Source organism: Mobula hypostoma, chromosome 3 (assembly GCF_963921235.1).
Source record: "Mobula hypostoma chromosome 3, sMobHyp1.1, whole genome shotgun sequence".
NCBI lineage: Eukaryota > Metazoa > Chordata > Chondrichthyes > Myliobatiformes > Myliobatidae > Mobula > Mobula hypostoma.
Window position 1 is genome coordinate 193,210,208 of NC_086099.1, and position 14,481 is coordinate 193,224,688.

General features: G+C 40.1%; 1 protein-coding gene across 6 annotated transcripts in view; it reads right to left on the bottom strand.

The window, feature by feature from the left end:
* Positions 1-1,814: 1,814 nt before the first annotated feature.
* znf438 (zinc finger protein 438) overlaps positions 1,815-14,481 on the bottom strand; it is a 269,715-nt gene continuing 257,048 nt past the window's right edge. For 3 of the 6 annotated variants that reach the window (XM_063044329.1, XM_063044331.1, XM_063044333.1), the window contains 2 exons: positions 8,452-9,429; positions 1,816-3,468 (listed from right to left, as the gene is read on the bottom strand). In XM_063044329.1, coding sequence (XP_062900399.1) covers positions 8,487-9,429 — 943 coding nt within the window. In that variant the 3' untranslated portion in view covers positions 1,816-3,468; positions 8,452-8,486. Of the gene's footprint in view, positions 3,469-3,802; positions 3,851-8,451; positions 9,430-14,481 lie in introns of all 6 variants that reach the window. The other 3 variants (XM_063044328.1, XM_063044332.1, XR_010017441.1) reach the window with 2 other exon arrangements.

Genomic DNA, 14,481 nt, shown 5'->3' on the forward strand with positions numbered 1-14,481 from the left:
AACTGATGTTGGTCCTTATGCAGCTTGCTGATGCTACAAAATGACTCTCAATTTTTGAAATCTGTAACACTGAGCTGTTTAAATGCCCTGATTTCAACATGATTCCAAACTAATTTAAGATTAACACCTGAAGAATCAAACTTCAACAGAGCACCATTCTTGAATGTGGTGCAGTGGGAAATCTGCCTTCCTAGAAACTCATCACGTGCAGTAGTACCTTCGATACATATTTGGTCTGATGCCCAGAAACTGCAATCTAATGTTTCAAAAAAATGTTAAGAAACATGTGCATCTGTATCAATAGTGTGAGCAGTTGTTTTAAATTCTAGATTTCTACAACTCATTTTCATGCAACAACTTCACCAAGAGATTTAAAAAAAGCATTTATGTAATACATTCCTTATCACTCTAAAGGTATCAAAATGCTTTGTAATGGATTAAATTGTCGCAGGGAAGCACAGCATTTCAAAGTCACAAAAGCAAATGACCAAATAATGGTAGGAAGTAGGAAGAGAAGTAATTGCTGTAGATGTTCAAGAAATGATTGAACATCAGAGCATTCAATACCGAGTTTTAGATAAGAATAGTGTCGTAGACTGCCACAGAAGGGTTGGCAGAGTCATTTGTGATTCAGTTAAGTGTCAAGATCCCAAATCTGATTTGGTAACTGTAAAAGTGACAACGTGTAGAAGACCTGGGAAATAGATAATGGAAGGTTCAAGAGTGGATTTTTTTTTGTTGTAAAAATAGCAAAGAGAACAGCGAGATGTCAATGACATGGAGACTGAAAAGGAAAACTGGACAGTCACCACTTTTATTTTATTTTATTGAGATACAGCACAGATAAGTCTTATTGATATGATAAACTCACAGAGGACACAGAGCGAGTTGGAGGAGAGAAGAGAAGGCCTCGGGCAAAAGGGTAACAAGAAGAAGATTTGGCTTGCTGGGCAAAAGAAAGACAGGAAGTAGCAGAGAAAATCCAGAGGATAATCATAGACATGAGGGTTAGTGGCATCTTGAGTGAAATAAAAACATCTTGATAGGGTGGATGTGAATAACGTATTCACTCCTTTAGGAACGACTAGAATTAGGAGTCATTATTTTAAGGTGGAAATGAGGTGAAAATATTCTTCTCAGAGGATCACGTCTCCGCCATAGACGGTGCCAAGCCCAGCTGTGAAAGGAGGAGAGTTGGGCAGGAGGTTAACAACCTCATCCCTTTGAAAACAAACAGTTGAGAGAGTGAATGTGGAGATGCCCACAGCAGACACATGAAACTATTACCAAGAGAATTAGAATACAAATACAGAACATCAGAAAGGCAACAACAGATCCTAGATGGACTTGTGAAGGTAAGACATTTAAGGAAATGGTTTTATGAGATAGCTGTAGTGGAAACATTCCAAAAGAATTCTAAGGATATGACCAACATACAAGGAAGATGCCAAAAACTATTTTACCAGAAGTTCAAATGGATTAACTTGCCATGGACACCTCATACAGGATGTCATCTGTGAATCTTTGCTAGGGCTATTTTGGTATTGTGAATTGAGCAGAAGCCAAACTTAAAGAGTTCAAACAGGAATTTAAAAAGCCGTCATCTAAGAAATTTGTTCACATAAAGTTATAACAAAAAAGTTACTTGTTCATGTATAAGCAACACACATCAAAGTTGCTGGTGAACGCAGCAGGCCAAGCAGCATCTGTAGGAAGAGGTGCAGTCGACTGTACCTCTTCCTACAGATGCTGCTTGGCCTGCTGCGTTCACCAGCAACTTTGATGTGTGTTGCTTGAATTTCCAGCATCTGCAGAATTCCTGTTGTTTTTGTTCATGTATAAGTTCGTTCTTCTGAAACATTACCTTCTTAATGAGTTGACTGTATGACATTCAACTTATTTTTAAGTTACATCCATTGCAATAAACATGCACACTCAACATACAAGTAATTTCCATGGCATAGAGGAAATGCAAGGTCAGTAACATTCGATTATTACAGTCTGTGAATTAGCACATCCCAATTCTGTAATTTCATCAAAAAATATTTATTTCTTCAAAAAAGTCAACTTTGAACCCCTTAGGCAGAGAAAAATTTGAACAAATTCACAGTACCAACACACTTGCTCAACTCAAAATATTTATTACAAAAGTAATCTAGTTTACATAAGAAGTTTAATCAAAAGACAATGTAATTGCATTTCTCCTAATATGCATTAACAAGATTGAGTAAATGTGTATCAGTTTTCATATTATGAAACAAAATCATTGTAGATTTTACCTAGATACAAATTAAGTTTTATTGTGATAATATGAAGTTAACAAGATAAAGAAGTAATCAGGTGGACTGAGATACATTGGTTTAGCTAAGGATGAAAAACAGATAATGAGAGCTTACGTAAGAAACCATGCTTTCTTTTTTTTAAGCGTTGCTGGTTGCAAAAAGAACTCATGATGATAACCTCCTATAACCCATCTTATAATACTGCATAAAAATGCTACGTCTCCTGAATCTCTGGTTTGCATGTGGTGGGTCTAAACCGAATGCAATGTGTTCCAGCCCACCTACTGCTTGACCTCATTTCCCAAGCTGTGTGTGTCTCAGTGAATTCAGCTGATATGGAAAGTGAGGAAGCAGAAGAAATGGCTGCATTAGGGAATGAAAGCTCTCTGCAATAAGATGTTATTAAAAATCTAACCTAATAAAGAAACATGGGATCATTATATTTACAACATTTAAGCTCTATTATATGAATCTTGGTACATAAGCCATTCTTGTGACAACTGCATTTTCAAAACTAAAAGATTGAGCTTTAGAAACCAAACATTAAAGTAAACTTTACATTAACACAAACAGGGCGGGCTTTACTTCCCTATTATCTTCTCTTTGACGTTTCCAATTTTACAGCAACTTTAAAATAATAATATTTAGGAAAATATACACTTCAAGGTTAACATTTCTTTAAAAAAACTCAGTAGTTAACACCATCTTGGTTTTATTATCTATTTATGTCTGGTTCCATTTATAAGCCAACCTGGTTTGAGCCTAAAACATTTCCTTTGATTACACACAACAGCCTTTAGATTTATTTGTATTCTACAATACTGACACAAAACATTTAACATCACACAGGTTATAACTGTTTTTCCTTGGGTAATGTGTAACTAATTACAGGCGCCAAACTACGTACATGTACACAAATGAAAGTTATCACTCATTTCTCAGAATCTCTTAAGTATTTTTCCATAAAGTAAATCTAAGAAAATTCTACCAATGGCTCCAGATAAACTGTTCAGCTACAAGCCAATATAAAGTTATTCCAAGTCTTCCACTCCGTGGTCCTTCCATGAAAAACCCATTATCTTCTCTCCTCCGGGTATATTTTTGTGAGGGTCAGTGCTCACAAACTGAAGTGTTACTTAAAATTCAGGTTTGAATAGCACTTCTGACTCTGTTCCATCTCAACATCCTGTTTAAAGGGAGAATTCAATCTTCATGAGAGACTGAGGATACACTCAGAACAATTGCTTCAAGCAGGGATTTATTCAGTTTATGCAAGGAACACACCACAAATACAAAAATGTGAACTGAAGCGGGATGAGAAAGGATTAATGAACAGGTGGTATAATATCTAAACTTTCCATCAATGAAAGTGTTAGTAGAGCACTTACAGAGGCTATGTGAAATAATAATGTGCAAGAAAATTTGACACCTTGAAGGATTTGTTCTATCACAAAAAATGTATTACACCACTGTGCCAAATGTTACATATTCCAGGTTATTTGACAATTCAATAGAGTTACCTGTTTTAATTTGTGTATGCAGGCAATTCCTGTGGATTCTCTTCAGCTCTACAAGTCAGATATATTAAATTAGTTAAAGTAGGATTTTTAGTTTCAATTCTTCAAGCTATTGGGTTTTGATTTATTTTCCATTATCAACTTTCCTTGCCTCTCCTCAGTGCTACACTAATAAATGCTGTACCATTTTTTGTGCAGCTGATTTGGCCTCTTCCTGTTCCCTTTCCTCCTCATTATTCTGCTGCCACACAACCACGTTGTTCCCTCTGCATGCCTGACAAATTCCATCTCCCACTTGTTCACACTGTCTATCGCAAGGATTTTCCGTACATTTTCTTAAATTTCAAATTTTACATTCTATGGAATCTCCACTCAAACAACAAAACAGGACTTTAAATGACTAATCCACTGCTAAGTTCAAGGATCAGAGAGCAGCTGTGGTGTCATTTCCTCCAAGCCAGCAACAAAAAAAGTGTACTGAAACAAAAAAAGAGATACAGAATCGAGGAGATGTCTTTGATATTTGATGCTTTGAAAGCAAAAGGCTGCAAATGGTACTGGAGCTCTTCCAAAATCAATGTAACCTAGCCAGACTCCTGCAGTGTTCTCTGTATGTAGATACTGCCCACCCATTGCAGCAGAGGAAGTAGAGAGTTTTAACACACAGCATTAGGGTTGATCAACTGGTTCTTTGCTGCCCTGTAAGTGACTTCTGGAGTCACAGAGTGACTCCTGCATGGAATCAGGCCTTTCAGCCCAACTGACCGATACTGACCACAGCATTCTCCCTGTGAGTCCCAGTTGCCCGCATTTAGCCCATAAGCCTCCAAGCACCTCCCATCCATGCACCTATCCAAATGCCTCTGAACTGTAGTAATTGCACCCACCTCAATGATATCCACGCTGCATTGCTCTAAGACTCTATACAATAATACAAAAGAGGGTGCCAAAAGTTGTTTTTCAGATATATAGAGAGTAAAAGAGAGGCAAGAGTGGACATCTGACACGAGAGAGATAGTAATGGGAGACAATGGCAGACAAATAAGTATTGTACATCAATCTTCACTGTGGAAGACACCAGCACTGATTTCTTTGGAGGAAATCTTGCATAACAAATCTGCTAGAATTCTTTGAGGAGATAACAGGCAGGATAGATGAAGAAGAGTCAGCGGATGTTGTTTATTTGGATTTTCATAAGGCTTTTGACAAGGGGCTGCAGGTGAGGGTGCTAAACAAGATGAAAACTCATGATTTTAAAGGAAAGATACCAACATGGACAGATTATCTCACTGGCAGAAGGCAAAGAGTGGAAGTACAGACGTTTTCTGGTTTGCTGACAGTGACTAGTGGTGGTTCGCCACTTTTCACATTACACAATAATGATCTGGACGACAGAATTGATGGCTTTGTGGCCAGGTTTGCAAATGATACAAAGATAGGTAGGTGGAGGGGCAGGAGAGTATTGTGAAAGCAGGGAGTCTGCAGACAGACTTGGGTAGATTAGGAGAATGGGCAAAGAAGCAGCAAATAGAATACAGCAAAGGGAAGTCTATAGACATGAAGTTTGGAGAAAGAATAAAGATGTAGACTTTTCTAAATAGAGAGTAAATTCAGAAGTCGGAGGTGCAAAGGAACTTGGGAGTCTTCGTGCTAGATTCCCTAAAGGTTAATTTGCAGGTTGAGTCGGTAGTAAGGAAGAGTTTTGATCCCCTTATCCAAGAAAGAATGTGCTGGTAATGAGCTTCATTACTCTACTACGAAAGTGTGTCACACTATTTTCCCCAAAGTCCAGTTTTAGAGAACCTATACCCATCCTAGTTATAGACCAAATATCACTACAGATGGTCTTTTTTCCCTGCAAAATATCCCATCACGCTCACGTCAATTCTATAAGATGCCAACCATCATCATAGGTTGAAACAAATTGTTCCCTGGTAATGTGTTTCCTTTCTAGTCTGAATACAGGTTAATATTCTCTCTAACATAAAGACTGCCAAATTCCACCTCCAAAACAGTGTCAAACTGCACACTACTTCACTTCTTGGGTTATAGAAATCTCTATTCAAGGTAATCCTCACGTTCATAGCTTTTCAGGCTTCCATATTCCATATACTTGATCATCTCACTATCCGTAAGCTATCTAATCCTGCTGAACCATTATATGTACTGGTTTTTTAAAAATTATTTTAAGCTTTTGCTTTAAATCCTTCTGTAATCGTTTCTTTCTCCATCTCTGTAAACTCCTGTCATAAAAACTCTTACAGCATTTTTATACATCCACAACCTCTTTCCTTTCACCTAGTGATGCAAGTGGTGGTTATGTCCAATCTTTGAAAATTCCTCCCTAATCTAACCATTTCCTTGTTACATTTTACTCCCCAAATCCCATCACCCTTACAAACTAGCTTCAAGCAACCATTCTGTCAGATTTCTTACTCGTTCCTTCTTGGTGAAGAACCTTGGGACCTTTCCCACCTTACCAGAAATACTGTAAATGCAAGTTGCAGTCATGATGGTGCAAGATCTGGATGAATCTTGTGAAAGGAAGAATAGCTTATTATTAAACCTTCAGAAGTATTCGTAGGACAAAACATGGAAATATAGAAGGGGCACTCACTGGAGAGGACCAAAAGTTTAAAAAAATAAATTGTAAACAGAGTTTGCTGTTGACTAACCAAACAAATCTTACCAAGTAAAACAAATTCATTTCCCCATTTCAACAATTCTTTCCATCAGATCTCCTGCTGTCATACCTAAATCTCCCACTAGCAAGCTGGAAACTGACTTGTTCTTAAGATTTAATCTGTTACAGAAAAATTCCAGAGCACTTTGCCAAAAAATACAATTGATCCCACACTAAAATAATAATTTGTCCCATACAGGGTAATTGAAAATATTTTTGTTTTTTTTTAAGCAGTGTGGAGGAACAGAGGGGTCTTGGAGTCCACATCCACAGAACCCTCAAATTTGCCATGCAAGTTTATAGGGTGTCTTTCTTCATTAGTTGGGGGACTGAGTTCAAGAACAGTGAGGTAATGCTGCAGCTCTATAAAATCCTGGTTAGATCAGACTTGGAGCATTGTGTTCAGTTCTGGTCATGTCATTATAGGAAGGATATGGAAGCTTTAGAGAGTGTGCAGAGGAGATTTACCAGGATGCTGCCTATATTAGAGAGCATATCATACCAGGATAGGTTGACCGAGTTAGGGCTTTTTTCTTTGGAGCGAAGGAGGACGAAAGGAGACTCAATAGAACTGTACAAGATGATAAAAAATATTGATGGAGTGGTCAGCTAGTGCCATTCTTCCCAGGGAAGAAACAGCAAACACCAGAGGCATAATGTTAAGGTGACAGAAGGAAAGTATAATGGGATGTCAGAGGTCGGGTTTTGACACAGATAGCAGAGGGTATATAGAATGTGCTGCTAGGGGCAGTGATGCAAGCAGATACATTAGGGACATTTATGAAATTCTTGGATAGGCACATGGATGAAAGAAACATGGAGGTCTATGCAGAAGGAAGCATTGCTCTTAGAATAGGTTAAAAGGTCAGCACAACATCAAGGCTGATAGACCTGCACTGTGCCATACTGTTCTATGTTCTATTTTAACCTGTGCATGAACTAAACAAGGTTGAGTGAATTTGCTTTGCTTTCAACTCCATATAAAATTTATTACTTATGAAAGTTGGTTGTGTGTCACTTCAATAGTTTGTTTTTCTTACTTGTTACTAAGTCTTCCGGAACTCTTACTTGAATTTGAATGCATACTTCAATCTTCCAATTTATTCATACAAAGATTTTGTAGAAACTATACACAAAGTACACATATCAACATCAAGCAAGGATAGAAACAAATCCAGTTGTGATATTCCTAGAGCAAAATGATTGGTTGCAGTCACATTTGGGCTTAAACTCCAAAAGCTGCAACTGCCCACTTCATATTATACCTCCTTGCAAGGAGCGGGAAGGGAGGGGGAGGACTGAAGGAGGAAGAAAAATACTGCATTCAATGAAATATATCAGTGAAACTGATAGGATAAATACTTCTTCATTTTCTGGACTTTTGGGGCACAGTTCCAACAAGGACACTACGAATGTAGTGTTGACTGACCATTTAGAACTGAGAAATAAAACATGATTTTTGCTTTCATGACCACTAGGAGGAGACAACAGTGAGGGCCTTCTTGCTGCCTCCAATAACAAAAGGAAGTACCACACTCTTTCATTTTACATGAATGTGTACATTTTAAAGTCAGGATATAAGATTTATACTTTAAATCTTGATTAAGATATTCAATTATGTTAACCAAGTAAACCATATGTTCTGCTGCTTTTATAAGTTGAGTTCCAAACAATTTATGATTGTCACCACCCAAGAAGCTCCATTCGTATCTATAAAACAATTAAACACTTTGCATAACTTGTTGACCTAATTCTTTCCAAATCATTCTCTTTTTCTTTTTAAGTTTGTACTATTTCCTGTACTACATTTTATAGGATCCCAGGACAGTTTAATTCTTTGAAAACCTTTGCACAGTCTGATCACGTTTCTCCATCATGATACCTGGATACGCAAGCATAGTATATACTCCGCACTAACATTTGTGATTAATATATCATGTATCATGGTTCATGAAGGTTACAAACTCACCTTAGAGGTTCTGTCATTCCAGCAGCACTTGAATTTCAACCACAATGTTTAGATGAGGTACAGAACACTTGAGGTTCAAGACCCTTAACAGTTAATGGGGACTTCAGAAGGCACTTTGGGCATTGATGTTCAACGTCACCTTGATGAAAAACAACCTCTTCACTGCTGCTGCTTCTGCAAGTTGTGCAGAAAAAGGTCTTCGAACAAAACGGACATGTTAACTGGGAAGAATCAAGAGACTTCTCTGTTCCGCCAATGCAATTGCTCAAGTGTACCTTACACTGGTCTACAATCCTTCTCTCCTCATGGAGATCACAAAAGGACGTAGCATCTGTAATGTGTCTGCAAAAAGGTTCAGTGCTGACAGCACTGTGCTCTGATGAAATCTCAGTCTGTTCCTCATCAATTCTGCAATGATCAATTAAGGAATTAAACATGGTCCATAGAACAGTAGGATCTTGGCACTTATGATAACTTTGCCAGTGCCTGAAAATTTCAGACTTGCTCCCATATTTCTGTTTGCATAAGATACAATTAAATCCAACATTTGTAAAAAATTGTAGTTTTTTAACCTCAGGAACTGTGCTCGAGTCCGCAGCATCTAACTGGAGCTGTTCTTTATAATGCAAGACCATATGCTTCTTCAACTTAAAGCAAGAGTGGAACGCTTCTTCACAAATACCACACTTTACCACGTTCTTCTTCTCGCCAAATTGCTTCCAATAGTTTGCTGCATGCTTGAAAAGCTCTTGTTCTGTTTCTGCACTAGAGTAAATAGGAAACCCACTGATGCATCTGCTTTTCTCTTTCACTGATCCTTCTTCCACCCTCAGCTGCAGCTCTTCCTCATGAACACACAGCAGGTGAAGTTTCATATCAATGAAAGTGGGGGTAACAATCTGGCAGCGGGCACATTTTATCTGCAGGGCACCTGGGACAGCTACTTCAGCTCCTGATTGCTCACCTTCAGCTTGCTTTCTGAAAAGACAAAATTAGAGCAAAGCTAAAATATTTAACAAATCAACCTTGGGAAATTAACAATTTGTTCCTGCATCTTGGGAAGCACAGTGCCAGAAATTACAGTTTTTAACATAAACACACACACACACACAACTGCTGAAGGAACTCAACAAGTCAGGCAGCATCTGTGGAGGGAAATAAAGAGTTGACACTTTGGGCCAAGTTCTATGATGAGTTTTACAGGTGGACTGATAAGTATAATCCATCCAGCCTTGGTCTCCAGTCACTGGTGCTTAATACAGTAGCACTATCTGACACCAATTGTAATCATTTTTTCTCATATGGCCACAGTGAAATAAATGGGACAACACTGTGTGACCTGGAATACAAACAGTAACAATGCACATGTATTTAGTGCTGATAATCAAAAAGACTTCCCACCTGGGAAGCAAATACCATCTGCTAATAATCCTTCTGCCCTTACTTCAAAGGTTACCAATATATTGTGAAAGATGAATGAAGTCTGAGAAAATTGATTAACTTTGTATCTAGGATGGTAACATTTAAAATAAATTTTCACAAGAACACAAGAAAATAGGAGCAGGAATAGGCCTCTCGGCACCTCAAGCTTGCCCTACTAGGCAACAGAATCATGGTCGAAGAGAATCATCCATGGCGCTAATCTGAAGCTAGTACCACTTGCCCATATTTGGCTTATATCACTCTAAACCTCTCTTACCAGGAAACTTATAATTGTTCCCATGTTCAATGTTATAATTGTAACTACTTCATCCACTTCTTGTAGCTCATTCCATAAATGCACCACCATCTGTGTTAAGAAGTTACCCCCTTTCACCTCTCAATTTAAAGCTATGCCCTCCAGTTTTTTAGTTCCTCAGGAAAAAGACCATGCTGCATTCATCTTCTCTATACCACTGAGGCCATAAGAATATCCCTCAACCTCCTACATCCCAAAAATAAATTCCTAACCTACCCTATAACTTAGTTCCTCGAGTCCTGGCAGCCACCTCATAAATCTGAGGAATAAGACACAGGAACAGAATTGGGCCATTTGGCCCATCGAGTCTACTCTACTATTCAACCATCCCTGATTTATTATTCCTCTCAACCTCATTCTCCTACCTTCGGCCCAAAACCTTGGAAGCTCTTGCTAATCAAGAATTTATCAACCTCTATTTTAAATATACCAAACATCTTGGCCTCTACAGCTGTCAGTGGCAATGAATTCCATAGATTCACCAGCTTCTGGCTAACAAGATTTTCCCTCGTATCTCTATTATTTCTAGGTTAATGATGTTGTTCCTGTAATAGGGCTACCAAAAATGTACAAATACTCCAAGTGCAGTCTCACCAGTATCTTGTATAACTGCAATGTAATGTTTGAACTTAATATTGAATGCTCTGGCTGATGGAAAATCAATGTGCTAAACACTTCTTCACCATCCTGTCATCTGTGATGCTACTTTCAGGGAACCAAGTCCCAGAAAATACCCCAGGGCCTGATCATTCACTGTACAAATCCTACCCTGATTTGACTTCCCAAAACCCAACTTGGATAAACTGAAAGCCAATTAAAAATTCTCAGCCCACTTATCTTGCGGATCAAGATCCCACTATATTTTCTGATTAACAATCATCAGTGATGAGTCGAAGCAAGCAGCTGAAGAAGAGAGTGGAAGAATTCGGGTAGAAAAAGTCATTCTTTTTTTCTTAAACACTGCTGGGGGAGAAGGGTCTTCACTGCGCAGGCGCGTGACGTAGCGCGCCAAGGTTTAAAAGAGAAAATTTCAACGGTTCTTGTTTCAGTCGAAGCAAGCAGCTGAACAAGAGAGTGGAAGAATTCGGGTAGAAAAAGTCATTCTTTTTTTCTTAAACACTGCTGGGGGAGAAGGGTCTGCACTGCGCAGGCGCGTGATGTAGCGCGCCAAGGTTTAAAAAGCAGACCACCATATACAGCGGCCATCGTCGGAGTGGACTGAGTCAGAGTGGGACAGCTTTGGCTCAACAGGCTTCGGCGAGAACAGGCAGAGGCCAGGGTAGGTTCTGGTAAGTTTTTTATTCAGATTGTCTAGCGTAGAGAGAATGTCAGGCAGGATGTTGGAATGCTCCTCTCGCAGGATGTGGGAAGTCAGGGAGCCCTCCGGTGTCCCTGACAACGACACCTGCAAGACGTGCAACCAGCTGCAGCTCCTAACAAATCGCGTTAGGGAACTGGAGCAGGAGCTGGATGACCTGCGGCTCATTCGGGAGAATGAGGAGATTATAGATAGTAGCTACAGGGAGGTAGTTACGCCAAAGGAGCAGAGGACAGGAAATTGGGTCACTGTCAGGCGAAGGAAAAGGAAAGGGCAGGCAGAGCAGGATTCCCCTGCGGCCATTCTCCTCAACAACAAGTATACCGCACTGGATACTGTTGGGGGGGATGACTTACCTGGGACAAGCTGCAGTAGCCGGATCTCTGGCACTGAGTCTGGCTCTGCAGTGCAGAAGGGAGAGGGGAAAAAGAGGACAGCGGTAGTGATAGGGGACTCGATAGTTAGAGGTGCAGATAGGAGGTTCTGTAGTCGTGACAGAGAATCCAGGATAGTTTGTTGCCTCCCGGGTGCCAGGGTCAAGGATGTCTCTGATCAATTGCATGACATTCTGAAGTGGGAGGGTGATCAGCCAGATGTTGTGGTGCACATCGGTACCAATGACATAGCAAGGAAGAGTGAGGAGGTCCTGGAGAGTGAGTATAGAGAGGTTGGTAGGAAGTTGAAAAGCAGGACCTCAAGGGTGGTAATCTCAGGATTGCTACCTGTGCTAGGTGCCAGTGAGGGTAAGAATAGGATGCTCTGGAGGATGAACAAGTGGCTGAGGAACTGGTGTAGGGGGCAGGGTTTCAGATTTCAGGATAATTGGGACCTCTTCTGGGGCAGGTGGGACATGTACAAGAGAGACCGGTTACACTTGAACTACAGGGGGACTAATATCCTTTCAGAGAGGTTTGTTAATGCTATTGCGGAGGCTTTAAACTAGATTTGCAGGGGGATGGGAACCAGAGTGCCAGAGCTGACAGTGTGGCTGGGGTGAAAATAAATGACGTTAAACGTTCAAGCAAATCCGCTAATAGAAAGGTTGTGAGTGGTGGTAAAAATCTTCTGAGGTGTATATATTTCAACACTAGGAGTATTGCGGGGAAGGCGGATGAGTTGAGGGCGTGGATTGACACGTGGAATTATGACGTTATAGCAATTAGTGAAACTTGGCTACAGGAGGGGCAGGACTGGCAGCTTAATATTCCAGGGTTCCGATGTTTCAGATGTGATCGAGGCAGAGGAATGAAAGGTGGGGGAGTAGCATTGCTTGTTGGGGAAAATATTACAGCAGTGCTCAGGCAGGACAGATTAGAGGGCTTGTCTACTGAGTCCTTATGGGTGGAGCTGAGAAACAGGAAAGGTATGGCCACATTAGTGGGATTGTATTACAGACCACCCAATAGTCAACGAGAATTGGAAGAGCAAATCTGCAGAGAGATAGCAGGCAACTGCAGGAAACATAAAGTTGTGGTGGTAGGGGATTTTAATTTTCCATATATTGATTGGGTCTCCCATACTGTTAGGGGTCTAGATGGTTTAGAGTTTGTAAAATGAGTTCAGGAAAGTTTTCTAAATCAATATATAGAGGGACCAACTAGAGGGGATGCAGTATTGGATCTCCTGTTAGGAAATGAGTTAGGACAAGGGACGGAAGTCTGTGTAGGGGAGCTCTTTGGTTCCAGTGATCATAACACCATTAGTTTCAACTTGATCATGGACAAGGATAGATCTGGTCCTAGGGTTGAGGTTCTTAACTGGAAGAAGGCCAAATTTGAAGAAATGAGAAAGGATTTAAAAAGCGTGGATTGGGACAGGTTGTTCTCTGGCAAGGATGTGATCGGTAGGTGGGAAGCCTTCAAAGGAGAAATTTTGAGAGTGCAGAATTTCTATGTTCCTGTCAGGATTAAAGGCAAAGTGAATAGGAATAAGGAACCTTGGTTCTCAAGGGATATTGCAACTCTGATAAAGAAGAAGAGGGAGTTGTATGACATGTATAGGAAGCAGGGAGTAAATAAGGTGCTTGAGAAGTATAAGAAGTGCAAGAAAATACTCAAGAAAGAAATCAGGAGGGCTAAAAGACATGAGGTTGCCTTGGCAGTCAAAATGAAGGATAATCCAAAGAGCTTTTACAGGTATATTAAGAGCAAAAGGATTGTAAGGGATAAAATTGGTCCTCTTGAAAATCAGAGTGGTCGGCTACGTGCGGAACCAAATGAAATGGGGGGGATCTTAAATAGGTTTTTTGCGTCCGTATTTACTAAGGAAACTGGCATGAAGTCTATGGAATTAAGGGAAACAAGTAGTGAGATCATGGAAACTGTACAGATCGAAAAGGAGGAGGTCCTTGCTGTCTTGAGGAAAATTAAAGTGGATAAATCCCCGGGACCTGACAGGGTGTTCCCTCAAACCTTGAAGCAGACTAGTGTTGAAATTGCAGGGGCCCTGGCAGAAATACTTAAAATGTCGCTGTCTACAGGTGAGGTGCCAGAGGATTGGAGAGTGGCTCATGTTGTTCCGTTGTTTAAAAAAGGATTGGAAAGTAATCTGGGAAATTATAGGCCGGTAAATTTAACGTCGGTAGTAGGTAAGTTATTGGAGGGAGTACTAAGAGACAGAATCTACAAGCATTTGGATAGACAGGGACTTATTAGGGAGAGTCAACATGGCTTTGTGCGTGGTAGGTCATGTTTGACCAATCTATTGGAGTTTTTCGAGGAGGTTACCAGGAAAGTGGATGAAGGGAAGGCAGTGGATATTGTCTACATGGACTTCAGTAAGGCCTTTGACAAGGTCCGCATGGGAGGTTAGTTAGGAAAATTCAGTCACTAGGTATACATGGAGAGGTGGTAAATTGGATTAGACATTGGCTCAATTGAAGAAGCCAAAGAGTGGTAGTAGAGAATTACTTCTCTTGAGTGGAGGCCTGTGACTAGTGGTGTGCCACAGGGATCAGTGCTGGGTCCATTGTTAT